The sequence below is a fragment of the Rosa chinensis genome, chromosome 2, assembly GCF_002994745.2.
Source record: "Rosa chinensis cultivar Old Blush chromosome 2, RchiOBHm-V2, whole genome shotgun sequence".
NCBI lineage: Eukaryota > Viridiplantae > Streptophyta > Magnoliopsida > Rosales > Rosaceae > Rosa > Rosa chinensis.
In genome coordinates this window covers 83,648,697-83,676,179 of record NC_037089.1, presented here as the reverse complement: position 1 = coordinate 83,676,179, position 27,483 = coordinate 83,648,697, and the positions used below count along the sequence as shown (strand labels likewise).

Sequence of the window (27,483 nt, the reverse complement as noted above, 5' to 3'; positions counted from 1 at the left end):
GAGAATTGACAAATGTTCTGTACGTTCCGAACTTGAAGAAAAATCTTATCTCTTAGCTTTGGGAGCTTTAGAATCACAAATTTGCCTTTAGAGTCAAAGGGCCTCACAATTACATTGAAGGATGGAGTTGCTAAAGTTGTTTCGGTTCACTTGTGATAATGAAAGGTACAAGAGATAGAAACTTGTATTTTCTACAAGGGAGTACAGTGACAAGTGAAACAGCAATTTCTGAGACGACAAATGATGCAGATACTACCAGATTATGGCATATGCGTCTTGGACATGCTGGTGAGAAAGCAATGCAGGGATTAGTGAAGCAAGGTCTGTTAAAGGGTGCAAAGACTTGCAAATTGGAATTTTGTGAACATTGTGTTTTGCGAAAGCAGATTAGAGTGAAGTTTGGTACTACAGTTCATCAGACTAAAGGTGCTCTAGACTATGTTCACACAGATGCGTGGGGACCTACCAAAACTGCATCTTTGGGATGTAAGCACTACTATGTCTCTTTTGTTGATGACTTCTCTAGAAGAGTGTGGGTGTACACCATGAAGCATAAAGATGAAGTCTTAGATATATTTGTGAAGTGGAAGAAGATGATTGAGACTCAAACTGGTCGAAAAATTAAGAGGCTTAGATCAGATAATGGTGGTGAATACAAGTCTGATCCATTCTTGAAGTTATGTCAAGATGAGGGTATTGTGAGACACTTCACAGTTAGAGAGACACCACAACAGAATGGGGTGGCAGCGCACATGAACCGTACTTTACTGGAGCAAGTTCGATGTATGTTGTCTAATGCTGGATTAGGCAAAGAGTTTTGGGCTGAGGCAGTTACATATGCAGGCCATCTCATCAACAGGTTGCCTACTGCTGCAAATGAGGGTAAAACGCCCATGGAGGTATGGTTTGGAAAACCTGCTACTGATTATTATTACTTACATATTTTTGGTTGTCCTGCTTATTTGCATGTCAGGGAAAGCAAGCTTGATCTGAGATCCAAGACAGCTATTTTCTTGGGATTTAATGATGGTGTGAAGGGATTTAGGCTTTGGTGTCCAGATGTGAGGAAAGTTATTGTAAGCAGAGATGTGACATTTGATGAGGCTGTTATGGTTAATCAGAGCGAGCAGGCTGATTCTCAAAAACAGGAGATGACCATAGAGAGTTTGAAGCAGGTGGAGTTTAAAGAAAAAGTTGATGAAACTCCGATTGATCCAGGAAGTCCTACAGTTGAGTCAGATGATTCAACAAATAAAGATTCAAGTATTGAAGTAGAGGCTCAAGCTCAAGAATCTCTACAGCAACATGGACATATTGCACTTAGAAAAGGAAAAAGGAATGCTCCAAAGCCGGCTTGGCTAAATGATATGGTAACTTATGCCCTTCCAATTACTGCAGAAGAAATTCCTTCTACCTATGAAGAAGCTGTGATACATGCAGATAGTGTAGAGTGGGAAAAAGCAATGGATGAAGAGATGAAGTCTCTTCACAAGAACAAGACTTGGGAATTGGTTGAGTTACCACATGGGAAGAGAGCAATTGGCTGCAAATGGGTATTTGCTAAAAATGAAGGATCTCGGTACAAGGCTAGATTGGTAGCTAAAGGCTATGCTAAAAAAGAAGGAATAGACTACAATGAGGTATTTTCTCCTATTGTGAAGCATTCTTCTATTCGTATTCTATTAGCCTTGGTTGCACAGTTTGGTCTTGAGTTAGCACAACTTGATGTCAAAACTGCATTTTTACATGGTGAATTGAAAGAAGAGATCTATATGACTCAACCAGATGGTTTCGAAGTTGGTGGTAAGGAAAAATTGGTTTGCAAACTGCATAAATCATTGTATGGTTTGAAACAGTCCCCAAGACAGTGGTATAAGCGGTTTGATAAATTTATGTTTGGTCAGAAGTACACTAGGAGTCTTTACAATCCATGTGTTTACTTTCGCAAGCTACATGATGAGACCTTCATTTATGTGCTCTTATATGTTGATGGTATGCTAATTGCATCTAAGAGCGAGGTGGAGATTGAAAAATTAAAATCACAGTTGAGTGGTGAATTTGAAATGAAGGACTTGGGAGAAGCTAAGAAGATTTTGGGCATGGAAATTGAAAGAGATAGATCAAAAGGCAAGGTTTGTTTGTTACAAAAACAATATTTGAAGAAGTTACTACAGCGGTTTGGCATGGTTGATAAATCTAAACCTATAAGTACACCTCTTGCATCTCATTTCAAGCTTAAATCTACTATGTCTCCCAGCACTGATGATGATATGCAATGCATGGCTAAAGTTCCTTATGCTAGTGCTGTTGGTAGCTTGATGTACTGTATGGTGTGTACTAGACCTGACATTTCACAGGCTTTAAGTGTGCTGAGCAGATATATGCATAACCCAGGTAAAAGCCATTGGCAAGCAGTGAGATGGATTCTACGGTATATCCTTGGTACTGTGGATGTTGGAATTGTGTTTCAGCAGGATAAGACGAGTCAGTGTGTTGTTGGATATGTGGACTCTGATTTCGCAGGTGATTTGGATAAGTGCCGATCTACTACAGCTTATGTGTTTACTCTTGCTAGTGGAGCAGTGAGTTGGAAGTCGAACTTGCAATCTACTATTGCTTTGTCAACTACAGAAGCTGAATACATGGCGGTAACAGAGGGTGCAAAAGAAACAGTTTGGCTTCGTGGTTTGCTTGAGGACTTGGGAATAATTCAAGATTATGTGGATCTCTATTGTGATAGTCAGAGTGCTATTAATTTGGTAGAGAACCAGGTTACTCATGCTCGCACTAAACATATCAATGTCAAATTTCACAAGATTCGTCAACTGGTGGTGGATGGTGATATAGAGCTCCTGAAAGTTGGAACTGAAGACAACCCTGCTGATATGTTGACTAAGCCAGTTCCATTGAGCAATTTCAAGCATTGCTTGAACTTGATTGGTGTTCGTAGCTTTTGATACTCCCTACGGGGATGTCGGAGCGGCAAATTGATATATGATATTCTACTTGTGATATTATTGTATCAAGTGAAGCCAAGGTGGAGATTGTTGATGTTGGCTTTCACTTGATGGGCTTGGCCCAAGTTGGTTTCTCATGTGAGCTGTATGTGCTAGGTTAATAGCACAATTATAGACATATATATGTCTTTGTAAGGGGCAGCCGTATGGATGATCAGAAGGGAGAGAGAGAGAAACATTGAAAACCACCTTGAATACTCCTTTTGCCTTCCTCTTCTTGTTGGTGACTTAGCTACTCCATAGTTGAACCTTCTTAAGCTTAGTTGTTGGTGTTGCTATGTATTGTATATGAGAAGTAAGTATTCTTCTTCTTCTCTAGTTGAATCAAAGTAGAGTTAATACACTACTAAAAAAAACTTCAATTGCTTCGCCTTTTTACTTCGGCAACACTTGCCGTCGCAATTGACACCCTATTGCTACGGAAAATGTTCCGTCGCGATTAAGGCTTATCATTTGCGACGGAAAATCTTTGCCGTAGTAAATTTGTAGTCAATTACGACGCCTTTTCCTCTTGCCGTCGCAAACTTATTTATATATGTACTTTAAAAAAAAAAAAAAAAAAAACATAGGTCGTGGCAACATAAAAACGTCACCGTATTACTCTTGGCGGTAACCCAAATAATTTTCCCTCTGCTTTTTCTTTTGTTTTTTGGCCAAAGATCCTACTAACAAAACACTCAGCCCTAGCTAATTCCTTTTTCCCTCTATTTCCCCAGGTCTGAGACCGCGCTCTTTCTCACTCTCGCCCAACCCAGGTCTCAGGCCGCGCTCTCTCTCACTCTCGCTCAACCCAGGTCTCAGACCGCGCTCTTTCTCACTCTCACCAAACCCAGGTCTCAGACCGCGCTCTCTCTCACTCTCGCCCAACACATCACCCTCTTTCTGAGCTCCGAAACCTCACCCTCTTTCTGAGCTCCGAAACCTCACCGTTGCAGTCGTTCTAAAAATCCTGATAACCGAATCTTCTTCTCACCATCAGCTTACAGGTGACTCTTTCATTTTCAGCTTTTGGTATAATTTCGCTTTTGGTTGTATTCATGTTCTGATTTTGGCTCTGTATGGGATGTGATTGGGAAGAAGATCTAGTCTGTTGATCTAGCTTTAGGAGGTAGCTGGTTGGGTTGTGGATCTTGGTTTTTGATTGTGTATGCTTTGCAGCTCCTCGAACGGGAACCTACCGAGGTATTTGGGCAATGGTGTGCAGGCCCTCTTCTCCTATAAAGTAATCATCAAGGTAGTTTTACTTGATTTCGTCATTTTATTTTGCTGTTAATTGTAGATTTAGGGTTTATGGCTCGATTTGGGTTTGTTGATTGCTTAGTTAACAATAGATACTTGGTTGATTGTTAGCTTAGAGTTGTTTCTATATATTGTTGGGTTTTGTTCGAGTGAAATGATTGGCCTGAAAATTGAGCCTCAATATATGAGCTGGTGTGATGAGTCAAATTAGGTCGTATATGTGATGGGTTTTACCGTCTACTGGTTTGATGGGAGAGTCTTTGCATTTTCACTTTATCAATCAATATCAACTCGATCACACATCCATGGCTTTCTTACTTGATTTTCTAGACCACTTATTGAATCAATTAAGCTTTCTTACTTGATTTTCTTTTCACTTATTGAATCAATTAAGCTTTCTTTTCAATTCTGCAGTTTCATTTTGGTCTTAGCAGCTCTGCATAACTGGGTTTGGGTTTGAGTCTGTGTGTTAATGGGTGTATTGCGGATTTGGGTAGAGAGAGTTGTTCATAAACTCTAGTTGTATGTTTCTCCAAATTGATCATAGTGGAATATCTTGCCGGCTCCTAAAGTGGATGTAGCTCAATCACACTGATTGAGTGAACCACAATAAATCTTGGTGTTCTTTGTGGTTTGTTTATTAGTTATTTTCTTTTGCTTTGTTTGTTACTGTTGAATTCATATCAATACCTTATTTGTTATGCTTCCGCACAACAGTACTCGAAGACCTCTGACTTGATCCATATGTCCATGTGTAATGTACGTGTTCGCACTTGTTACTTGATCTTAATTTTCACACAGCCATAGCTAAGCTAAGCTACTAGAAGCTGTGGAGAGAAACTCCTAAATTCAGAGGTTATAAATAGAAAGGCTCCATTGAGTACGAGGAATTGGAATAGAAGGCAATTAATCAGAATGAGGCCTATTCAGGAGTTGAGGGAGTCTTGTCGCAGGAGGGATGGCACTGCATGGTTAGCTAGCTAGCTCCTGCAGGCAGACAGGCAGGCGATGCTAATTACGTTGTAATCCAAAGCAGCTGCTAGGTAGTGCCATCACTCTTCGACAAGACAGCCTGCAACTTCTTCTAACTGCTTGGGTGGCGAGAAATTCTCCATCATCAGTTCATTACTTTGTGCTTTTGGAATACATATACTGGTTAAAGCCTAAAACTAAGGTACATGCAAACTCCATTTTCATATCAAATCTATTGTTGATTGATTTCTTGTGTGATATATTGCCAATAATTGAGTGTTAAAGTTATGACTTCTGCTAGAAATTCAAACAGGAAACTGGATTGACTTTTACTAATTTGTGCTTGATTTGATAAAAAGAAATGTATATGTAAGGTCATAAACTTAATCAGCTCTTTGTCTTCCATTTTCACCATGTGTACGATCACCTGTTTCTCTTTTCTTTACTACCATAATTATAAAATTAAGCTCGTGAAAATGTGATTGTTCTAGCCGCCTATAATTCATTAGCAGATGCTCCCACATCATAATGTAAAGAAAGTAAGACATGACCGGATTTAATCAACTCTAATTCAACACCGATATCAATCATCATCCGCTTGGATTTAAGCTCATATATCATCATCCATATAACGTCACGATCTATTAAAAATAAGAGATTAAGACAGTAACCATATAAGATCAGTATATAATAATTTAGGGGGGAAAAAACTAAGTTTGGTGAACTGTTTTGCATTGACATCTTTCTTGAACAAACCACCGAGAATCTATGAGATAGGCTTAATCTTTAATTGCACCAAAGATAAATACACACACATATATAGGGCCCTTCTATTAAGGGATTTCTTGTGAGACCTACTTATAGATCACATTTCAGCGTCTCAATTGTTTAGTTCTTAGGTTTCAATGTGTAGATCACTTCTCTAAATTTCAGCCAAATTAATGATTTTTAAGACATTCATAATCATGACTTACGTTTCTAAACATTAACGGTTTAAGTTGAACAGATTTAGTTCGTCCATTGATTTGATCTAGTTTGATAACTTAACGATTATCAATTTGGCTGAAAATTTTCAGAAGTGATATACTCATAGGAACTTAAAAACAGATTCATGATGCTAATATGTGATAGAAAAAATGGTATCACAAGTGATATCTTTTTTTTTTTTTTGAGAATAAGAAACCTTTATTGATAATAACCAAAATTACATCATACGGGAATGACCGGTGGTGGACATGAACTCCCCACTCTTCTCCCTAAAACCTAAACCAGTTACGGGTCCGTCATCAAAAATGACCTCCATGAGCCGAAAGGGCCCAACCCCAAACCAAACCAATTGCCCCTCAACTCGGGCTACAGCATAAGGCAATTTCCGAGAGTCACGATAAATCCATGTAGCCAACATAACAAACAGCCACTTCCCCTTCATCCACACCGTGTCCCAATCCAACCAGACCACGTGCAAGAGCAAGTCACTACCACATTGACAACAAGAAAACACCGAGAGTAAAACATGTAGTCCCCGGACATAACGCCATATCAACGGCACTTCATCCATACTAACCCAAGAGACAAAGTACATCCTCACAACCAACCTCAAGAGGAAAGATACTCCCTTCAACACCATGGCCCAAAACCGCCAGACCATGTGCAGGAGCTTCTCCCTATTACTTTGACCACAAAAAGGTAAATTGAATTCCTGGGAATAACACGACACACCTACCATAGCAATACTCCAAAACCCTAGCTCAAAGGAGTAGGGACTTATTAGACTAAGCCAAAAACCTAAACCAATAACTGAAATAGCACTAAAAAACAAAAGAATACCATCAGAATCCATAGAATTGCCTAGAAGAACCTCCAGCGAATTACCAAGATCCCTCCCGCCAAGCTCGGCCTAACCACCAATCTTCCAAGCCAAGACCGTCAGAGCTGCAGATCGCTTATTCCTCCGCCAGCCTCGCCGCGAACGATCCGGTGCCATCCAACCACACCACCAACCTTTATAGACCTCCGCCCAAATCAGTGATTGAACCCAAAAGAGCAGCATATCCCTTTTGGAATCACCACTGATAGGAGAACCCCAATCCCGCCGCCGATCAACCCCACTCCAGTGCCACTCTGCACCTACGATCGCCCACGACCAAAGAAGGTCAGATCGAAATCGATCTACCCACCCTGACATCCACCTCCCTTCCATCTCTCCTAGACCACGCTTGAGATTGAAACCTGCCAAAGTTGCCAGAAATCTGAGAATTCAGAGGAGGAAAGTGCCCGTCCGGCTGCACGCGCCAAACGCCGACAAGACCAGAGGCCCACGCCGACGCGGGTGCGCCGCCGGACGAGGAAGATTTTTGTCGAGGGGAACCCTAGCTATGACAGAGAAAGAGAGCGTTTTTTTAGCAGAGGAGAAAGTTCGTTACCAGTAGATGGTTATCACAAGTGATATCTTAAAATAGCCAAAAAAAGGAATTCAACACTAAAAAGGCTATATCTGTACACACATACACAAAAATATCAAAGCGATCCTTTGATGACATATAATGTTTCTCTATAGTCTATTTGACTGGCGAGCTCGTAATAGTATATATTCTTATTATTCTCTGTGTGCCTTATACATGAGGCTTTAATTTAGACACAGCATATAATATGCTACTATAATTAATCTACTAGCTAGTACTTCCCTTCCTCTGATATAACCTACCCATAACGAGTTTCTTAAGAGGGGGACATTTTTGGAGTTTATATCTGTCCTTTATGATATCACATTTGAATAGTCTATGGATTACTTAAGTCCGTAGTACTACTACTGTATTGGAAAAAATAAATACTAAAGTGGATGGAAAATAAGAAAGGAATATTACTACTGTGGTTATCAATGGCTATATATTACCCTGCAATATATATCATGTGGTACTTGAGTCCGTAGTAGTACTATTGTACTGGAAAAAATAAATACTAAAGTAGATGGAAAATAAGAAAGAAATATGACTACTGTGGTTATCAATGCGTATATATAACCCTGCAATATTTATCATGTGGTACAAGTCATTCTGAAGAATTAGGATAAAATGCATGAAGAAGAGCATTATTGCACAGATCGAAAACCAATAGTGGAAGAGAGAGAGAGAGAGAGAGAGAGAGAGAGAGAGAGAGAGAGAGAGAGAGAGAGAGAGAGAGAGAGAGAGAGAGAGAGTGATCGACGCGCAGGGACTTCTGTCGTTGGAGAGATGGCGCCAAATGCATGAAGATTACTGACTGTAAATGATATTTATAGTTACTATATATGCAGCGGGCTTCATCTCTCTTCGACTGAAGCCCCTCGGTTCGATTCAGAGTTTTCATGCAGATGGAGAAGAAAGCAATCCAAGATTTCAGAACTAACCCATCTTTTCAAACCTAGCTTATGAAAGAGGTGAAGTACTACTTTGAGTCTTTGATTTGTTAAAAAACTCGGGATTATTTCTTTTCTAATGCGCCTTAATTGGTTTTTCGTTCTCTAACTTAAATAAATCAGGACTAAATCGCAAACCTGACATGGTATGGTCTTAAACTACTATAGCCCAGGTGAACAGGGTGACGATGATCGGCCGGAACTCGGAAGGCTCTTTTGTTCACCTGTTTCAGGCACAAGATTAATTTAGTCTTTGAACTGTAATTATTGATTACTAATAGTGATTAAAGTAATGTAAGCCTGCAGCTTTTGTAGTTGATTTCTATTATTTTTTTGCTTAGATAGCCATTCTCTGTTCTTATGCCAGCTCCGGGGATTAATCTGTTATTATTTAAGAGTGAGTGCGTGTACTTATGTGAGTCCCATCCCCATTAACTTGGTAATCATCATGATGAACAGATCTTTTCCACAACATAGGCATCGAAGCGACGGGACTTCTTCTTGTACGATTCAGATAATAATGCATATTGATGCTGGACCTCGAGAATGGGATTGAATGATAGGTTTTTTTGGAGTTTCCTTCGATATGAAAATGATTGAGAGCCAGCTAAGCTACCGTACGGTTGTCTCGTTAGGTTAGGGAGTAATGCTACTGCATTTTCCATCTAGGGTCATCTTTCTTATTCCACGTAGGGTATGAGTACCCTCCTATCGATGATCAATCTTTTGTCGTAAATACACGATATATTTAAGAACTAAATAAAAGAATCGCAACTATAATATATATCCAAAGATTACAATACTAAAGCAAATTGAATTTACAAAAATGTAGTCACTGACTTGGTTGGTTAAGAGAGGCTTGCGTATGCAACGAATTGTCCTAAGATAGAATTTCGTCCCCACACAGGTGCTGTGGTTGATCGTAGATGACTGCCCTGCAGGATACAACTCTCGTTCCAAGGCGTGGCACCGTTGCCTTGAAACCTAGAGAACTTCACTTGTGTTTCTCTCGAGTGTTTATGAGAAGAGATGTTAGAAATGTTTTTTTTTTTCTTATTATGCAATGAACCTTCATGCCTCTTTCATAAAGAGCGGACAAGAAGAAGAAGACGTAACTGTTCAATCAATTTGAATTTGATTTGAACAGTTACAACCGTTTTGGGATCAGTTTTTCTAAAAAAACTGTTTTTGGATCAGATTTTCCAAAAATATTATCTTTATCCCAATTTATAAAAAGAAATGATTTTATTAGAATTTTAATTTCGGCCCAAGGCCAAGTGCCCCAAGGACCAAGACCCTCTTTCATATATTGAATATATATATATATATATATATATATATATACACACACCAAATATATATATTTCAAATATTTTCATTGCAAAGGTCTTGTTGCCCATTCAATGGGCCTCCACCTTCACTTTGTCTATTTAATATTGCCTTATCTCCTATGTGGGATAAGGGAGCACTAGCTATTCCAATAGCTATACCAATCGGTTCTAACAATCTTGTGGGGAAAATTATGTATAGGGTTGTCGTGTCTCTCATTCCATAGCCCGCAAATTATTGTCATATAAAGTGAGAAGTGTAATGCCACATGGTTCTCTACCGTTACATCATGCCATGTGGCGAAGACATTTTCAGTGTTTTTAACTTTTCTTTCCGTTTTTCGTGTGTTTTTGTATAACTTAAGTAGCCATATATACATACATGCCCTATCAATGGATGAGATAGAAGAGTGCAGAAGATCGGTATAAGCCAAACAAGCTAGGGTAGGGGTTCGGGTCATCAAATTAGCGAGGTACCGTGACAAATGATTGGAGCTAGCTCTCGGAACAAAATTAGATAATTTCAAACAGCTAGTCCATCTACAGTACTAGCTAAGGTAGCTGTTTATGATATAGATACATAGGTCATTGCAACAAGAGAAGCTCTCATAGACATGTCTATACACCAAAAGCGATGTACTACTTTTGAAAGTTTGTTAGATTCTGCAATCAAAGTATGAGACATGCATGCATATAAGGGGAAGAACATTTCTGCTTTATAAGTTGCTAATGCAAACAAAAGAAAAGGAAAGTGACTTATATGGAGAGGTACATCAATGGGTGTCCCGATATAAAGGGGCTACCCACTAAAGAAAAGAAAAGGTTGTCAATCAACGTTACTTACGTGATCGATTGATGCACTAATGCGCTAATTAAAATTATAATGTGGAGAACTTTCTGAACAATTATAGTTACTACTATTATTCGGTATTGCATCAATTTTTTTTTTTTTGAAAGGGCATTGCATCATTTTTAACTTAACTTAAAGAGTGAATTTCTTTTTTAGTAACTTAAATTTTTTCTTTTTATAAATTTTTTTTTTATAAAAAAAGTGGATTAAATTTGAATAAAATTCATTCTCCTATATTTTAAGGGCGAATGTAGTGTGGTCATATATTTAAAATTCATTGAGAATATCAGTCTTAAACAAATTAATAGGTACCTTAGTGCGGACTTGGAGTCGCATACTTTTCTCTAATGTGTACTTATTACCTAAATATAATGACATGCACATGTGGTTCTTGATTGGGGACTTAGAGTATTGGATCCTCAACTTGAAACTGAATCCCATGCCAGTAGAATGAAGTACGCAATTCACGTTGCATATTACATTTTGGGATATATCTTATTTCTTATATAATTAAACCAATTCTTGAGGGAATGGTTAAATTTTTAAACTACTATATATGCCCTCACATTATATAGATATTAAGAAACAAATTATTTCAATATGAGAATAAGATAGTATATCTTATCTTATATAATTAAGCCAATTCTTGAGGGAATGGTTAAATTTTTAAACTATCATATATGCCCTCACATTATATAGATATTAAGAATCAAATTATTTCAATATGAGAATAAGATAGTCAATAGGCTATATCATATTTGAAAAATTGCAATACCTCTCATAAAAAAAGAAGAAGCTTTCTCAAAATGAAGAGAGAAATTGCTGTAACTTTCTTAATTTAAAAAAAGAAAAAGAAAAAGAAATTGGCGTAACTTCTTTAATTTAAAAATAAAAAATAAAAACGAATCCCACATGTTAATGGGCTCGTACTAATGGATGATTCGATGGCTTGACAAAACAGAGGTATGGTGTCTCCCCCTCCCCAACGGCCCAACAAACATGCACCCCTGATGTGATTAGCTAGAGCTCGATGCTTTTTCATCATCTGCTTAATTTTGACAGGCTTTGGCAATAGTTCTTTGCCAGTTTCAAGGGTGTTGAGATCTGACTCGAAACAAAGCCGAAGGAAAAGCAAAAGAGTGTCTTGAACTACATGTAAACAATCACTAGCTAGCTTGAAATGCAGCAATTCAATTTCAGTGGCTATCAGCAGTTCGTAAAGTACGAATTAAGCGCAGCTGCAGGTTGATGTTTTAACTAATTAGACTGAAAGATTTGCGAATTCATTGTATGGAAGCACCAAGAGTCTAAGAGACGGACAGAATCAGACAAATATTCTTTGGATTTCCTCTTTCAAATATACATATTCCCAGTTGTTCTTACACCACATCATTAGTCTCAAGAAACAACTTACTGCTAGACCATGTGAAATACAGTATCAACATTTCAATGGAAAAAAGAAAAGAAAAAATGCAAACGGGAAATGGCGACCTACAAACCATCTAAGTGGTGCGTACCATGTCATCATAGCGGGAAGCAATCTAGCTCAGTAATTGATACAATTCCACCACATTCTTGGCTCTGTAAATCAGAAGTGCATACTCTGAGCCATTTACCATGTCAATAGGTATGTGCACACTTTGAGCCATTTTCTCCTCCGACTATAAGAAAATACCATTTCCCTGAAGATACTGTATTCCATCGTCAGGTATAAATGAACTGTAGTAGAACCGGGGAATGATTCAACAACAGTTTTAAGTTCTTGTCATTTGCACTGTTTTGGTCGGAAATTCTCGTTTGACATTAGCGAGCTGATCAAAAGTTCTAGCCTTTTTGCTCCAGGACTAGGCCTGAGAACTGTGGTATTACCAATAACAGAGCATGGATCGGACCCATTTTCCCTTCTTCCTGTGCACCAACCACCAGGAACAAGCATGTCTGGACCCTTAAATAATAGCTCAGAATCAATTTTGTCAAGCACTGGATCGTCTTTGCGAAACTTTCTTGCAAATGGAGCATTGCTGCTAATCATCCTTTGCATATCTCCAAGGTTGAGGTGGTGCGGATGTTGCTTGGGAGGATTGTCCCACGTTATGAAATGTAGGTCAGTATTCACAGTTGTGTTGCGGAACTCTTGTGCATTACAGATGACAGTGTGAAAGTATCCTTCTGGGGATGATATAAAGTTTGCATAATACATGAGAACAGTTCGAGGTAGGTTGTCCCATCCCCATATACAGTAGTCAATAAAAGGCTTTGAAAGTGCCATCCAAGCAGAACCTGTGAGGGAAAGCAAATTTTTGTTAAAATAACAGTCACAGCAACATAATATGTTCTTAAAAAAAGCTAACAGGAAATGATTTTGATTGGAGAACTGTGAAAATTTTTCGAGGCAGTTGGAAAGGAGCAGCAAGTGGAGAACTGACAGGACACTGGCAGACTTAATTTAAACACGTATCAAATGTCCAAAACCTACAAAGGAAAATGTCAGACATGTACTATGATGCTAAAAGGAACTACGACGAGTGGTTGGTGAATTTATAAGCAGAATAAGAAGATCAATTTTCCAGAGGACCTATAGAATACAATGCTTCCTATAGATTAATTCTCAAGTTATTCATCTCAGGCATACTGACAACATCCTAATTCTAGACAATAAGAAAATACCCAGTGCATATCATGGGTAGAGAAAGAACAAGCATATCATGGGTCATGGACTAAAGTTTTATAAACAAGCAAAATAGATTCAGATTATGTAACTAAATACACTTGAATACCATTGCCAACAATTTTATCATGGTAATAAGCTAACTTTGGTGCCTAATATAGAAGAAGGGATGTAACTAAATACACTTGAATACCATTGCCAACAATTTTATCATGTTAATAAGCTAACTTTGATGCCTAATATAGAAGAAGGGATGTAATAAGCAGGGTCCAGATGAACGTACCTATTATAAGTTCTAAACAGTGAAGGAGGAAAATAAAAATCCTTCTAATGAATGATCACATTCCGAAAGATATTATGTATTAACTGACAACCTATTGGCTCTCTAAGATAATTGTTTTAGTTCCCCAAAAACAGATACAGATTTTACGGAGCCAGAGAGGACAGCAGATCAACAGATACTAAGAACTTTAGATATGCATCTGTGAACATGATAGATAAATTTATTGTTAAAATGCAACTGTTGTCAGATCATCAATATGATGTTTTCTGCCTTTGTCTCACATTTGTTCATTAGGATAAATGAAATTGAAGCGAATTATCTTACAATTGAAAAATTGTTTTGTTGAAACTGATTTTCCTAGAAGGCAATTTAGACTTCAACTCTAATTTTTGTTCTAATACTCCTATATTGTGCTAGCTTAAGCAGCCACCAGACTTGAACTTAGACTGCAAACCAGAAGGTCTACTTCAATTGCACCAAAAACCTGTTTCAATTGCACTTTTTAATAGTTAAAAGTTGCTGCTAGTTATCCATCTCATGTTTCTATGTGACATTCCATTTCATTCAATATCCAAAAACAAGGGCTGCTATAAATTGACAAAATCTCATTGTCTTATGCATTGCATTTGAACACACAGCCAGCAATAATCAGTAATGTCAAAGCTGTTCCAATTAAAACCAATTCTTAATTCTATATACTAAACAAGTTTATTCACCAAAAACTCCAACCAGAAAAGGACAATGATTTGCATTGCATTGCATTAGAGGAATCAAAGATTCTAACTTTGCTCTGATGTCCTCAAACCTAGTCCTTCTCTATCATCAACCATCCAATGAAGACACTTTTCGTAACAACTTTAGACGGATATCAACAAGTTCATACCTGTAAAAAGCTTGAAAGCTGTTGGCACACTCCGGCGCTGCGTAACCCAAAACACATCAGCCTTCTTTGTCATATACAACCCAGGATCCACAATTAAGGGCTTGGCTCTTTGGTACCTATAATCACACAGCATTACAAAACCAATGAGTAAAAAGTTCTCAATCACAAATGGAAACAAAAACAATACAAATATGGAGACTAGAGATAAAAAGGAAAGTTGTGCATACTCTTTCCATCCAATGTTGCTAGTGTGATCAATAAAATTAAGATCCCGCGGCAGGTACGAAAATGTGTGCAGCAGATCTAATCAAATCACAGGAAAAACCAATTAAAAACAGAGCAAAACCTCCACAAATCATGGACCAACAAAGTCAAAGCCCAAGTTGACTCACCGTCCTGAGTAACAAGCGGATAATCAGAAGCACTGAGATTGATAAACCAATCCCAATCGCCGCCTTCCTTGAGCAAAATCGCCGCCGCGTGGAGCGTGTTGGCCACCATAGTCGGTCCCCGGTAAGTGACCAAATTAGCCTTGGTGATCATCCTCACGTTGCCAAACTTGACAAAGACCGGGTGGGCAGAAACGTAATTCTGCAGATCCAACCGCTCCTCCGGCGGCGACTCCAGGTCCAAGTGCACCACGTACTGGTTGTGCGGGTGGTAGAGCGCCTGCAACGTCCGTTTGAGCATCTTGCCGTCGCCGTTAGAGCCGGAGACGAAGTAGGCGAAGCGCGGCGGCGGCGGGAGGTAGGAGACGGGGAGCGGGTGGAGCTTGGATTCGATGAAGACGGAGCTGGAGAGGGAAATGGAGTAGCGGTAGAAGGGAAGCAAGGGTGAGCCGTCGGGTGAGGTTAGCGTGGTGAGGAAGAGGAGGAAGAGAGAGACGATGGAGCCAATCGCCAGCGGGAAGATCCATTTGAGCTCCATGGTCTTCTGCTGCTGCTGGTGCCTCAGATGCATGTAATAGCTCTTCAGCTTCTTCATTTTTTTTTTTTAATTATCGGAGCTCCGGAATCTAAATCCGGATTCTGGGTGTTGCTCGGAAGGTTCAAATCTGAAATGGGTAGTTTGTGTTTTGGAGCATGATGGTGGAAAGATTGAATCTTGGTGGGTGGGAGTTGATTAAAGAAGTGACCTTTGCTTTGTGCTTGTGGTGTTATTTTCGGTTTGAGTTTTACTGAGTTTTGGGGGTAAAGGAACTGAGAAGGCTTTTATAGGGGATTTCCTTAATTCTAATTATTTGGTTAATTATTTGTTTATGTATGGTTTTGATTGGTCTTGTGGGTTTGTACTATACGTACAGAAGAAGGGTCAAGGATTGTTTTTGGGAACTAGACTCGCCGTGACAGCAGGGTTAGGGTTAGAAGTCTACTCATTTTGGTGTCAAAGACGCTTAGGATTGGAGGAACCAGAAGAATACAAATTCGAGCATGGTAGGACTAACAGGTTCATTTCTAGCATAATTTCAGGAGGGAATTTAGAGCTTAGATCAGGTGATTTAGATTTTGTTGGGTTCCCTATTTTGGGGTTTTCTTGTTAGGATATATGAGGGTAGTCTTTCCATTTTAGCTTTGGCATAATGGAAATTGCAAAAATGAAGGTAGGTGATCCAAGTTTTGAATAGTTTCAGCTAATAGCATAATTATAGGTCACGATGTAGAACTTCCCTTTCCTCTTTTGGGTTTTTTCCATTTTATATAAGGAATTGTTTTCCCAAAATTGTGGGTCTTTTGCAATAGGATTATGGTCAATCAAGAATAACTTCAAGTAGGAATATTGCATGCTTGAGAGGCATCTTACCCCCTTGATTATTGATTAAGGACCTTACTCAAGTTGTTTATTTAAATAGGTTTCCAGAAGTACAATGCGTGCCTCAAATCAGTTTTGATATGTCAACTTTGAGTTCTAATTAACCATGATCCTTTCATTCTTCTCGGGATAAATAACCACATTCTACCATTGAATTGGGAAGAGAAATTAATTTGTAATAAGCATTGAATTCAAAGAGAGAATTAAAAAAGAATTAGGACAGTTTGTAATGGATTGGTTCATAATTATTCTATAATCCCAATATAAAATTGATAATAAAGCAAATTCATGTGTATTAAGTCAAATGATCTTTTTAATGTTGAAGCAAAAGAACTTTCTTCCCAAGCTTTTATTAATTAGTTGACGCGACTGGCCAACCACATAGAAGAATATTTAAAAAAAATCCCCCTTTCACATTTGCAATGATAAAGAAAGGTTGAAGAAGCATTTAGCATGCTGATTATGATACTGCGAGCTTCAGCACCCGGCAGTGAATTTCACGTCTTTGGCAACCACATGAACAGCACTCACATTTCGAAGTGGACCTCCAACTTTGGGGCGTGGAGAATCAGATTAGCAGCTACCGAATTAATATTATCCAATAGTTAAACAACTTGGAGAGTTTTTTGCTAGGTAGTTGCATCAGCGGTCAGTGGAAGGAAAGTTGAAAGTTGGGTAATAACGACCATGAAGTTAGGCACAACCGCATAAGCTATTTAAGATCTAGACTTTTCGGGTACATCATCGAAGGACAGTAACAGGTACACGAGGATGAACCGGATAAGGCGAAGACTATTAAACTTGGTTAGAGAAGCAGAACTAGTCAGCAATGAGATATGAAAAATAAGATTCTCTTGGTTGTGCACAAAAATGAGGGTAGAGGTAGAGGATGTTAGGAAAGTGCGATAATAGGGGCCAATGATTGTAGTATGATATGCACTTTAAATTGAATAGAGAGCAAGGTATCCCCAGAACTCAGATGTTAGAAGCAACAAAAGAATAAGTTGAGTGACTTTTCACTTTATTAACAGCGTCTACTTGCAGGAAGATCAGTAGAAGGAAAGAATTGATCGACCTACCTAAAACTCCCATAGTAAGAATCAGGGGTCCAGGGCATGGAGAAAGACTTCATGACTTTCACTGTCCACAAAGGTGATTCTGAAAAGGATGCTTCAAAGTCTTCTTGAAGGCTTACTGGCAAAAGCAAGATTCTTGTTTCAACAAAAACAAAATTGAAAACCATACAGTAATATACAATGCAGCTAACTTTTGGAGGAGAAGATAGATCTCAAAGGGAACAGAAAGTGATATCTAAAGTTCAGAATTAGCTGACCGTTTCCAATCTGATTTCCTCTACGTCACAGCAGCATTGAAAAGTCTAAATTAATTGAATGTATACAGGCCAGGGGCTCCAGTATAAAAGGCAAAAACTAGTGTAGAGCCCATGCTTTTGTTCACTTCCCCGATTAAATGAATCAGCAGCGCTGTTGCGACCTGCAAATTACTAGAAGCTTGAAAAGGGTCCGCCTATCAGTCATCAGAGTTCTCAAATCCTTAACTGGGGATACAACCTTTATATTTCTGCTTGTATATAGATAGCACAGACATTCATGTCCAAAATGTGAAAACTGATACTTTCACTCTGTCCAAGGGAATATATACATAGTCAGTACAATATCTACAGATAACCAGCAGAGCATTGTATCTAAAATAATTTGGAAAAAATTTAGAACACATGCTCTGGACATCTGTATAGGTTCATGATTTCAAAGCTCGACTTTCATTCATCCTGTTCATGATCCGGTATGAATCATTAAGTCTGTTTGATCTTTCATAGATGCCTGCAACAACAAGATGCAACTCCTTTTTGTTGATGTTGGGATCGGAGACCAGCCTCTCAAACATTGCTTCTACCGTCTTAAAGTCCTTTCTTGCACCATAAAGACTGAGCATTTGGAAGTGAATTTCATCGGAGAAAACACACCCTTCTTCCTGCATCTCCCTATATACAGCATCAGCCTTCTCAAACTCCCGTAACTTTCCATATGCGTTGAGAACTAGACCAATCACATGGGAAGCAGGAAAGTATCCTGCCACTCTCATATTTTCAAACACTTCAATGCAATTTGCATACTTCCGGTTTCTTGAGAAAAGCTCAATCATACAACCAAATACAGCTATATCCTTCACCTCCCCAGCCTCGAAAGCCTGACGGAAAACCCATGTAGCCTCTTCTACACGACCGGCTCCAGCAAGAATGGTAATTGCAGTCTCCCTCGGGATATTGTCTGGGCGCTTAAGCTCATGAAGCAAGCGCTTAGCATGAGCAACCAAACCTACTCTCTCATAAGATACAATCATTGTCTGATAAAGAACCTGATCAATCTCAACCCCAGAGCTCCTCAGCTTTTGAAACAGCATTGCCGCCCTGTCCAATTTCCCAGCCCTACCCCATATAGATATAATCGTCGAGTATGTAATGGCATTTGGCTGAATTCCCCTCTTCTGCATTTCCTGCACAAGATTTGTAGCCTTTTCATGCTCAAGCGACTTCCCATAAATCCTAATCATCGTATTGTACGTGACAACATTCTGCTCCACATCCATTCTCTGCATCATTCGAAAAAGATGAATGGCTTCCCCGAAAAGCTCAGCATCGCCATAAACCCTCAAAAGAGTATTGTAACTAACAACATTCGGCTCAAGCCCCATCTTCCTCATGCTCCAAAACAACCTATCAGCCTCCTTCGCCATATCCAGCTGCCCATAAACATCAATCATAATATTACACGTCGTGAGATCAAGCGGGCACTTGACCTCATTCATCTCCGAGAACACAGCCAACGCCTCCACAAACTTCTCATTCTCAATGTACATTGTCAAAAGCGTCGAGTAGCTAACAGTATCCGGCAAAACCCCCACCGCCCTCATCTCCTTCAGCAAAACCCTGGCCTCCCTAAACAACTTGGCCTTACCAAACACATTGATCATCGAGTTATAAGCCACCAAATCCGGCATTATCCCCAACCTCTTCAGCCTGGAAAATATCGAAATCGCTTTGCTATAATCACACAGTTTCCTAGACAGCTCAATCAAGTTGCTATACAGCACCAGGTCCCCGGACACCCGGTCCTCCTCCATCTTCTGCAGCCACGAGAGCGCGGCGTCGAACATGCCGGACTTCCCAAACGCGGTGATGAGAGTGGAGTAAGTGTAGCGGTCCGGCGCCAGAGCTCTGTGGCGCATTTCGTCGAACAGGCCGTGGGCGACTTGCCACTGCTTGGCGCGGAGGACGTTGCGGATGACAACGTTGTAGGCGAAGACGGAGGGAGAGTATAGGGCGACGTCGTTGATCCAGTCGAGGATGGCGAGGGAGCGGCGCCAGTCGGGCTCGCGGGAGAGGAGGGAGACCATGAAGCGGATGGAGAGGTTGCGGGACTTGTAGGGGGAGAGGAGGGAGTTGAGGTCGTGCTCGTTTTGGGTGGCGCGGATTGAGGCGGTGAGGTCGTCCATGTCGACGCTGTGGTCCAGGAAGGAGGTGCCTTGGAGCTTGCGGCGGTGGCGGGGGAGGGTTGGGAGGGATGGGACGGCGTCGTTTTGGGGTGGGGTGGTGTTCTTCTCCAGACATCTTTGGAGGCGGAGGAGATAAGGGGGGAGCGGAGTCTGGGTTTGTGGGTGGTGAAGGTGAAGGGTGTGGCGGTGTAATTGTGGGTTTGGTGGGGGTAGTGATGGAAATGAGAAGGAAGAAGAAGGAGTTGGACATGGAGATACTTGCATTGAAGTTGCAGAGAGCGAGAATGTACACATTTGTTGATAACAGAAGTATTAAGAGTAGCAGGGACAGACTCAAAAGATTGAAAATTTAGCAGGGACAGTCTCAAAGATTGAAAATTTAGTATAAATCAATTTGTTTGAGGACAAGTATGAAATGATAAACAGAGAGAGAGAGTAATGTTTCTGTGAGAATAGAGATTCAAGTGTGTTTATTCATCTCACACAAAGAGGTATTTATAGGAAAATATTACAAGTGTGAAAGCTCAAAGAGTAACTCAATTTGATAACCTCTACATTCACAGCTGCAGCCTTCTATGGTGGCTGTGATGATGATAAAATGCCATGCTTGTTGCCCTTTGGCATAAAGCTTGTCACACAAGTCACAATACCTACATTATACACTCAAGTACCTATTTGTATACATGATATAGACATTTATACTATGACTCATGTTTTGTACATGTGAATCATATATACTACAACACTCCCCCTTGGATATTTCATGTCAAATAGTATTGTTTAGGTCGTGCGCTTCGAAATTGCCTCGTTAAAAACCTTGCCAAGTAATAAAACCCTGTGGGAAAAAACAACCTTGGTCGAAGGAGAAAAAGAGCACAACGCGCGTTTGAGTGTGGAGTATGTAACTGGATACTCCCCCTGATTTAGACTCCCCCTGAAGATCGTGGGAGTTCGGATAGCCTTCTCAATCCGATACTCTTCACATGTTTCTCGAAAGGGGATTTTGGTAACGACTTAGTAAATAAGTCCGCTACATTTTCCTCTGATCGGATTTGATTTACTTCAATTTTCAGAAGTGTTTGTTGTTGCTGATTGTAGAAGAATTTTGGCGATATATGCTTGGTATTGTCCCCCTTGATGAAACCTAATTTCATTTGCTCAATACAAGCTGCATTATCTTCGTAAATGCATGTAGGTTCTTCTGTGGTGGACTTCAAACCACAGGTTCCTCGAATGTGTCTATTTACAGACCTTAGCCATATGCATTCACGCACAGCTTCATGTAGAGCAATAATCTCTGCATGATTTGAGGAAGTAGCAACAAGGGTCTGTTTCGTGGATCTCCAAGATATCGCGGTGCTTCCCATGGTAAAGACATAACCTGTTTGGGAGCGACCTTTGTGAGGGTCAGAGAGATACCCTGCATCAGCAAAGCCCATCAAAACATCATTATCATTTTGATGGAGGGGAGGAGGAGAACGTCGGCCACCATGGAAAGTGTCGCCGGCGTTCATATTGCGGAAGGTGGCTTTTTGCCATGTGGGATCTAATCCCATACTTCCGTCCTTTCTTTTCTCCCTGTAGGGATAAAACAAGCCCATATCAATCGTACCTTTTAAGTATCGAAAGATTGTCTTTATACCAATCCAATGGCGGCGTGTTGGCGAGGAACTATGTCGAGCCAACAAGTTCACTGCGAATGAGATATCCGGTCTTGTGCATTGAGCTAAGTACAATAATGCACCTATTGCACTTAGATATGGCACTTCAGCCTCTAATAAGCCTTCGTCCTCATCCTTTGGACGAAATGGATCTTTTCTGGGCTCAAGGCTACGGCTGATCATGGGAGTACTCACAGGCTTTGCTTTATCTTCATTAAAGCGCCTTAGTAATTTTTGAGTATATGCTGACTGATGGATCATAATCCCATCACTACGGTGCTCGAGTTCTATTCCGAGACAAAACCGTGTTTTCCCAAGATCTTTCATCTCAAACTCGGATTTCAAATATTTAGCAGTTTCTTTTAACTCATTTAGAGTTCCAATTAGATTCATGTCATCGACATATACTGCTATAATTGCAAATCCGGAACTTGTTCTTTTAATGAACACGCATGGGCATATTTCATTGTTAATATATCCCTTCCTAATCAAGTAGTCACTTAGACGGTTATACCACATCCGTCCGGATTGTTTCAATCCATATAGTGAGCGTCTCAATCTTATTGAAAACGCGCTCCGTGGTTTAGAGCCATTTGATTTGGGTAATTGAAGTCCATCTGGAACCTTCATATATATCTCTGAATCTAGATCCCCATAGAGATATGCTGTAACCACATCCATAAGCTGCATGTCAAGTTTTTCGGAAACTACCAAACTGACAAGGTAGCGGAACGTTATAACGTCCATTACGGGAGAATATGTCTCCTCGTAGTCGATTCCAGGGCGTTGTGAGAAACCTTGTGCCACAAGGCGGGCTTTGTATCTAACAACCTCATTTTTCTCATTACGCTTTCTAACAAAGACCCATTTATGGCCAACAGGTTTTATATTTGGTGGTGTCAGCATTATAGACCCAAATACCTGTCTCTTTGTTAGTGAATCCAATTCAGTCTGGATCGCATCTTTCCATTTAGACCAATCTGCTCTTCGTTGACATTCTTCAACGGAGCGAGGTTCGATATCATCGTATTCTATAATTCCTTTTGCAATATGATATGCAAAAGCATCATTAATAGTCATAGAATTTCTATCCATCACCCCATGTATACTAGTGTAATTCATGGAGATCTCTCTATTCTCTGGAATTGGTTCTTTTATTGGAGCGTCCTCCAATGATGTCTCTTTGACATAACCATAATCCGGAATATTTTCATGAGAGGGATTAATTGTATCGATGATTAATGGATTATTTTGTGCCAAACTCGCTTTCTTTCTTGGGCGAGAATCCATCGAACCAATGGGCCTCCCGCGCTTCCTGGCGGGAGCCATGGGTCTAGCCACTACATCACCCATATAGGGGACGTTGGCGCCATTCTCATGTATTCTTGAGATGGCATCATGTCCTCTAGTGTTAGGGACATCAATCCTTGCAGGCACATTTGCAGCAGGTATATGTGATCTTGTCACTTTAGCGATATCAGAAAACGCATCAGGCATTGATTCTGCTACGTTCTGAAGATCGAGAATCCTCCGCACTTCTATTTCAGATTGTGCTGTTCGGGGATCAAGATGAGACAGAGTGGGGACAAACCACGACAATTCCTGTCTTTTCTGTTGAACATTACTGTTCATGTCTCCCCTAATGATGGGAAGACTGTCTCATCAAAGTGACAATCCGCAAATCTAGCGGTAAATAGATCGCCTGTCAAGGGTTCTATATAGCGGATAATGGTGGGAGAGTCATATCCAGTATAAAGACCTAATCGTCTTTGAGGACCCATTTTGGTGCGCTGTGGCGGCGCAATTGGCACATAGACTGCACACCCGAATATTCGTAAGTGTGAGACATCGGGCTCATACCCAGTGACCATCTGGGAAGCAGAAAATGGTTGGGTGGCAGTGGGCCTCAGACGAATAAGCACAGCTGCGTGCAATATTGCATAGCCCCAAGCAGAAATAGGGAGATTGGTGCGCATAACCAATGCTCGAGCAACCATTTGAAGTCTTTTAATGGCAGCTTCTGCGAGACCATTTTGGGTGTGTACATGAGGTACAGGGTGTTCAACCTCGATCCCAATGGACATGCAATAATCATCAAAAGTTTTTGATGTAAACTCTCCAGCATTGTCAAGACGAATTGACTTAATAGGATGATCAGGGTGGTGAGCCCTTAATTTAATGATCTGTGCTAGGAGTTTAGCAAATGCAGCATTTCTCGTGGATAATAGCATGACATGTGACCAGCGTGTCGATGCATCAACCAACACCATAAAATATCTAAATGGTCCGCAAGTTGGTTGAATAGGTCCACAAATATCACCTTGTATTCTTTGCAAGAATGGTATATTTTCTTTAGAGTCCTTTGCATAGGATGGTCTTGATCCTACCTTTGCTAAAGAGCAAGCCTTACAAAACGAATGATATGAAGTAGTTCTTTCGACCAATCTTTGGTTCGTACTTCTTTTCGTTTTGAAGAATGGATGTCCGTGTGAAGTTTTTAATATACGGAGCATCATATCACGACCTGGGTGACCCAAGCGGTCGTGCCAAAGTCTATATGTGTCAGAATCCCATAAATTTTCATTCATGACATGGTTGGATTCAATTACTCTGATAGTGGTTGCATATAATCCACTAGAGCGACACATAAGTTTCTCTAATACTCGTGTATTTCCGTAGTTATTAGAGGTAATGCAAAGGAACTCTTGTCCATTCTCACAATGTGTTTCCACATGAAGATCATTGGCTCTTATATCTTTAAAACTCAATAGGGTTCTTCCAGCCCTAGGAGCATATAGAGCTTCGATGATATTAATATTCGTGCCATTTGGCAACAAAAATTGAGCTGGTCCTCAACCATGAATCAATTGTGATGATCCTGCCATCGTAGTTATTGAAGATCGACTAGGCTTCATCCATAAAAATAATTGCCTGTGTCGTAATATAGTATGTGTGGTGCCACTATCAAGAAGGCATTCCATTTCTCCGGAAAACATACTGAAAAAGGAGTAAAGTTCGGAATATTAACACATGTCCATGACATTGAATGCGATACTTTATTAATAAGGAAAATAACCAATGATTACATCAAGGTTTCCAAAGTCTATTCCAAAGTACAATCAAACTTTATACAAATTGTAATTGCTCATTCCGTTTGGTAATTCCAATGAAATATGACCAGGGAAGTAGAGAGATGTTGGTGGAGCGAGGCTCGCTTAAATACCATGGTCTCAATTACTTTCCTAGACATCATATTTCATTGGGTACACCACATAAGAAAAAGTCAATACAATTGTTATTGATTAAGGCACATTTGCCCTTGGAAAATAGAAAAGGACTATTCTAATCAAAGTCTGCTGCATCCTCGTGCATTTGTTCAGCTTTGAAGTCCTCTATTGTGAGATTGACATCTTCACTATCTTCATTTTCGGCAAGGTTGGATTCTTGCTCCCTGTTTTGCCTATACTCTTTGTAGCTTGCAGCTAGTTTAGTACTTGCATGGCATTGTTTGAACCAATGCTCGATTGATCCGCATCTATGACACACGTCATTATGGTTGCCTCCTTTCATTGGAGGTGCAGTTTGTCCATGTTGTGGATATTCCCTAGGAGGGTTACTACTACTACCACGCCTTATGATGCGACCTCCACGGCCCATATTGTTATTATATTCACCTCTCCCACGTGTGGAGTTGCCACCACGTGTGAAGTTGCCACGTGTGGAGTTACCACCACGTGTGAAGTTGCCACCACGAGTGTCCGCTTTAAAGTTGCGGTTTCTCTCTTTATTGGGGTGGTTATATGGGCCCGTACGCCTTTCTTGTCCCTTATTATTAGGGTATTGCTGCTTGCGCCCCTTTTTGGGTGCATTATAATTTGCCTCACGGACGCTCTTGGTTCCTATGGGCCTAGAATTATAATTCTTTACAAGGATGTTGTCGTACTTTTCAGATACCGACAAAATATTAATAAGCTCATTAAACCTTGTAATTCGTCCAGCATTGACTTCTGTGCGAAATTGCTTTGATATCACAATTGCTGAGACGGGAATGGTGGAGAGAGTCTTCTCAAGTAGCTCATCTTCTGTGAGAGGCTTTCCACAGAACTTCAACATAGCTTTGAGTCGAAGAGCTTCCGAATTATATTCTGCAACAGACTTAAAGTCGGAGAAGCGTATATTATTCCACTGAACCTTCAAGTCAGGGAGGAGGGTATCTTGGATATTACCAAAACGCTCTTCTAGCGCTACCCATAAGTCTCGAGCATCTCTCATTGACATATACTCTAGTCTGAGAGCTTTATCCATATGGCGCCGCATCAAGATAATAGCTTGTGCATGCTTTGTAGGTGTTCTTTGGAACACAAGGCCTGGATTAGGAGCTTGAATTATGGGCAATATCCCTCTTGAAGTGAGGTGGTTCTCAACGTCGGTTACCCAACTATAGTATTCCGAACCCGTTGAGTCAAGCATTTGAAAGTCGAGTCTAGGTGCATTCGACATCCTGAAGATAAGAGAAGATATATTAGTTTCGGAGTTCAAAACTTCCACGAAATCTAAAATCAATAATCTTTAGACCAAAACAATGATGTTTTGCGGACACTCTTAGTCCGAATATTATGAACACTCTTAGTTCATAATTACGAACGCTCTTAGTTCGTTTAGCGTGAATTTCTTGGAATTCCGCTTTTGATTGTAAGTTCCCGAGAAAAATAAAGAGAAGAAGAATAGAGTAAAAACTCAAAAACGGGAACTTTTAGTAAATATTACCTTGGAATAATATTGCCGGAAAAAGTTGTCCAAAAATTGCCGGAAAGTCGCCGGAAAAGTCGCCGGAAAGTTGTCCGAAAGTCGCCGGAAAAGTTGTCGGAAAAGTCGCCGGAAAGTTGTCCGAAAGTCGCCGGAAAAGTTGTCGGAAAGTCGCCGGAAAAGTCACCGGAAAGTTGTCGGAAAGTTGTCCGACAGATGTGTCGACAGCTGCTCGGCAGCAGCTCGGCAGCTGCTAGGCAGGCCTTCGGCAGGTGCTGTCGACAGGACTCGGCAGGACTCGGCAGAAGCGCTCGGCAGCTTTCGGCAGATGCGCTCGGCAGCTTTCGGCAGATATCGGCAGGACTCGGCAGGGCTTCGACAGCGGTTCGGCAGCGGTCCAAATTTTCCGTTGGCCGGTTCTGGATGTTTCCGGCCGGTTCTGGAGGTTTTGAAACCGGTTCTGAGCTTCTTGAATCAAGGGCTTTGATATGAGCTAGGGTTTGGAGGTTTTTTGCAAGTTTGAAAAAATGACTTCGATCGGATTATGAACTACCTCTCCTCTTTTCAATTTCGATTCTGATTCTAGAGCAATTTCGTGCTGATAACGTGTTTGAGGACAAGTATGAAATGATAAACAGAGAGAGAGAGTAATGTTTCTGTGAGAATAGAGATTCAAGTGTGTTTATTCATCTCACACAAAGAGGTATTTATAGGAAAATATTACAAGTGTGAAAGCTCAAAGAGTAACTCAATTTGATAACCTCTACATTCACAGCTGCAGCCTTCTATGGTGGCTGTGATGATGATAAAATGCCATGCTTGTTGCCCTTTGGCATAAAGCTTGTCACACAAGTCACAATACCTACATTATACACTCAAGTACCTATTTGTATACATGATATAGACATTTATACTATGACTCATGTTTTGTACATGTGAATCATATATACTACAACACAATTCAATTTCTTTCTTCTTTTGCTGTTGAGGGGGTCTGTCCGTTCTTATTAGCAAGAAGAAAATGGGGCGGAGCATTTGCCTCCACAATTTGTAAACAAAAAACTTTACTTTTTTTTTTTTGGTATTATTTGTTCTATTATCCACTTTTAGGCCTTGCTGG

General features: G+C 40.2%; 3 protein-coding genes across 3 annotated transcripts; all 3 read right to left on the bottom strand.

Moving 5' to 3' along the window:
* Nucleotides 1-12,121: 12,121 nt before the first annotated feature.
* Nucleotides 12,122-15,855, bottom strand: LOC112187466 (beta-glucuronosyltransferase GlcAT14B). Its single transcript, XM_024326265.2, has 4 exons — nt 15,027-15,855; nt 14,862-14,937; nt 14,635-14,750; nt 12,122-13,080 (listed from the first exon to the last, which is right to left on the bottom strand). The coding sequence occupies exons 1-4, from the start codon at nt 15,616-15,618 to the stop codon at nt 12,566-12,568; spliced, it is 1,299 nt and encodes a 432-aa protein (XP_024182033.1). The 5' UTR covers nt 15,619-15,855; the 3' UTR covers nt 12,122-12,565.
* Nucleotides 15,856-18,056: 2,201 nt separating this feature from the next.
* On the bottom strand, nt 18,057-27,416 carry LOC112190978 (pentatricopeptide repeat-containing protein At5g39980, chloroplastic). The gene is made up of 2 exons (XM_024330494.2): nt 27,325-27,416; nt 18,057-20,350 (listed from the first exon to the last, which is right to left on the bottom strand). The coding sequence occupies exon 2, from the start codon at nt 20,248-20,250 to the stop codon at nt 18,202-18,204; it is 2,049 nt and encodes a 682-aa protein (XP_024186262.1). The 5' UTR covers nt 20,251-20,350; nt 27,325-27,416; the 3' UTR covers nt 18,057-18,201.
* LOC112185235 lies at nt 24,908-26,423 on the bottom strand. The gene is made up of 2 exons (XM_024323450.2): nt 26,385-26,423; nt 24,908-26,118 (listed from the first exon to the last, which is right to left on the bottom strand). Exon 2 carries the CDS (start codon nt 26,115-26,117, stop codon nt 24,960-24,962), a length of 1,158 nt encoding a protein of 385 aa, XP_024179218.1. The 5' UTR covers nt 26,118; nt 26,385-26,423; the 3' UTR covers nt 24,908-24,959.
* Nucleotides 27,417-27,483: the final 67 nt, after the last annotated feature.

Coding starts and splice junctions, on each gene's coding strand:
- LOC112187466 (XM_024326265.2), bottom strand. CDS start 15,618: ATGAAGAAGCTGAAGAGCTATTACATGCATCTGAGGCACCAGCAGCAG. Junction 14,938..15,026: donor TCCGCTTGTTACTCAGGACG/GTGAGTCAACTT, acceptor TGATTTGATTAG/ATCTGCTGCACACATTTTCG. Junction 14,751..14,861: donor AGCAACATTGGATGGAAAGA/GTATGCACAACT, acceptor GTGTGATTATAG/GTACCAAAGAGCCAAGCCCT.
- LOC112190978 (XM_024330494.2), bottom strand. CDS start 20,250: ATGTGTACATTCTCGCTCTCTGCAACTTCAATGCAAGTATCTCCATGT.
- LOC112185235 (XM_024323450.2), bottom strand. CDS start 26,117: ATGTCGAATGCACCTAGACTCGACTTTCAAATGCTTGACTCAACGGGT.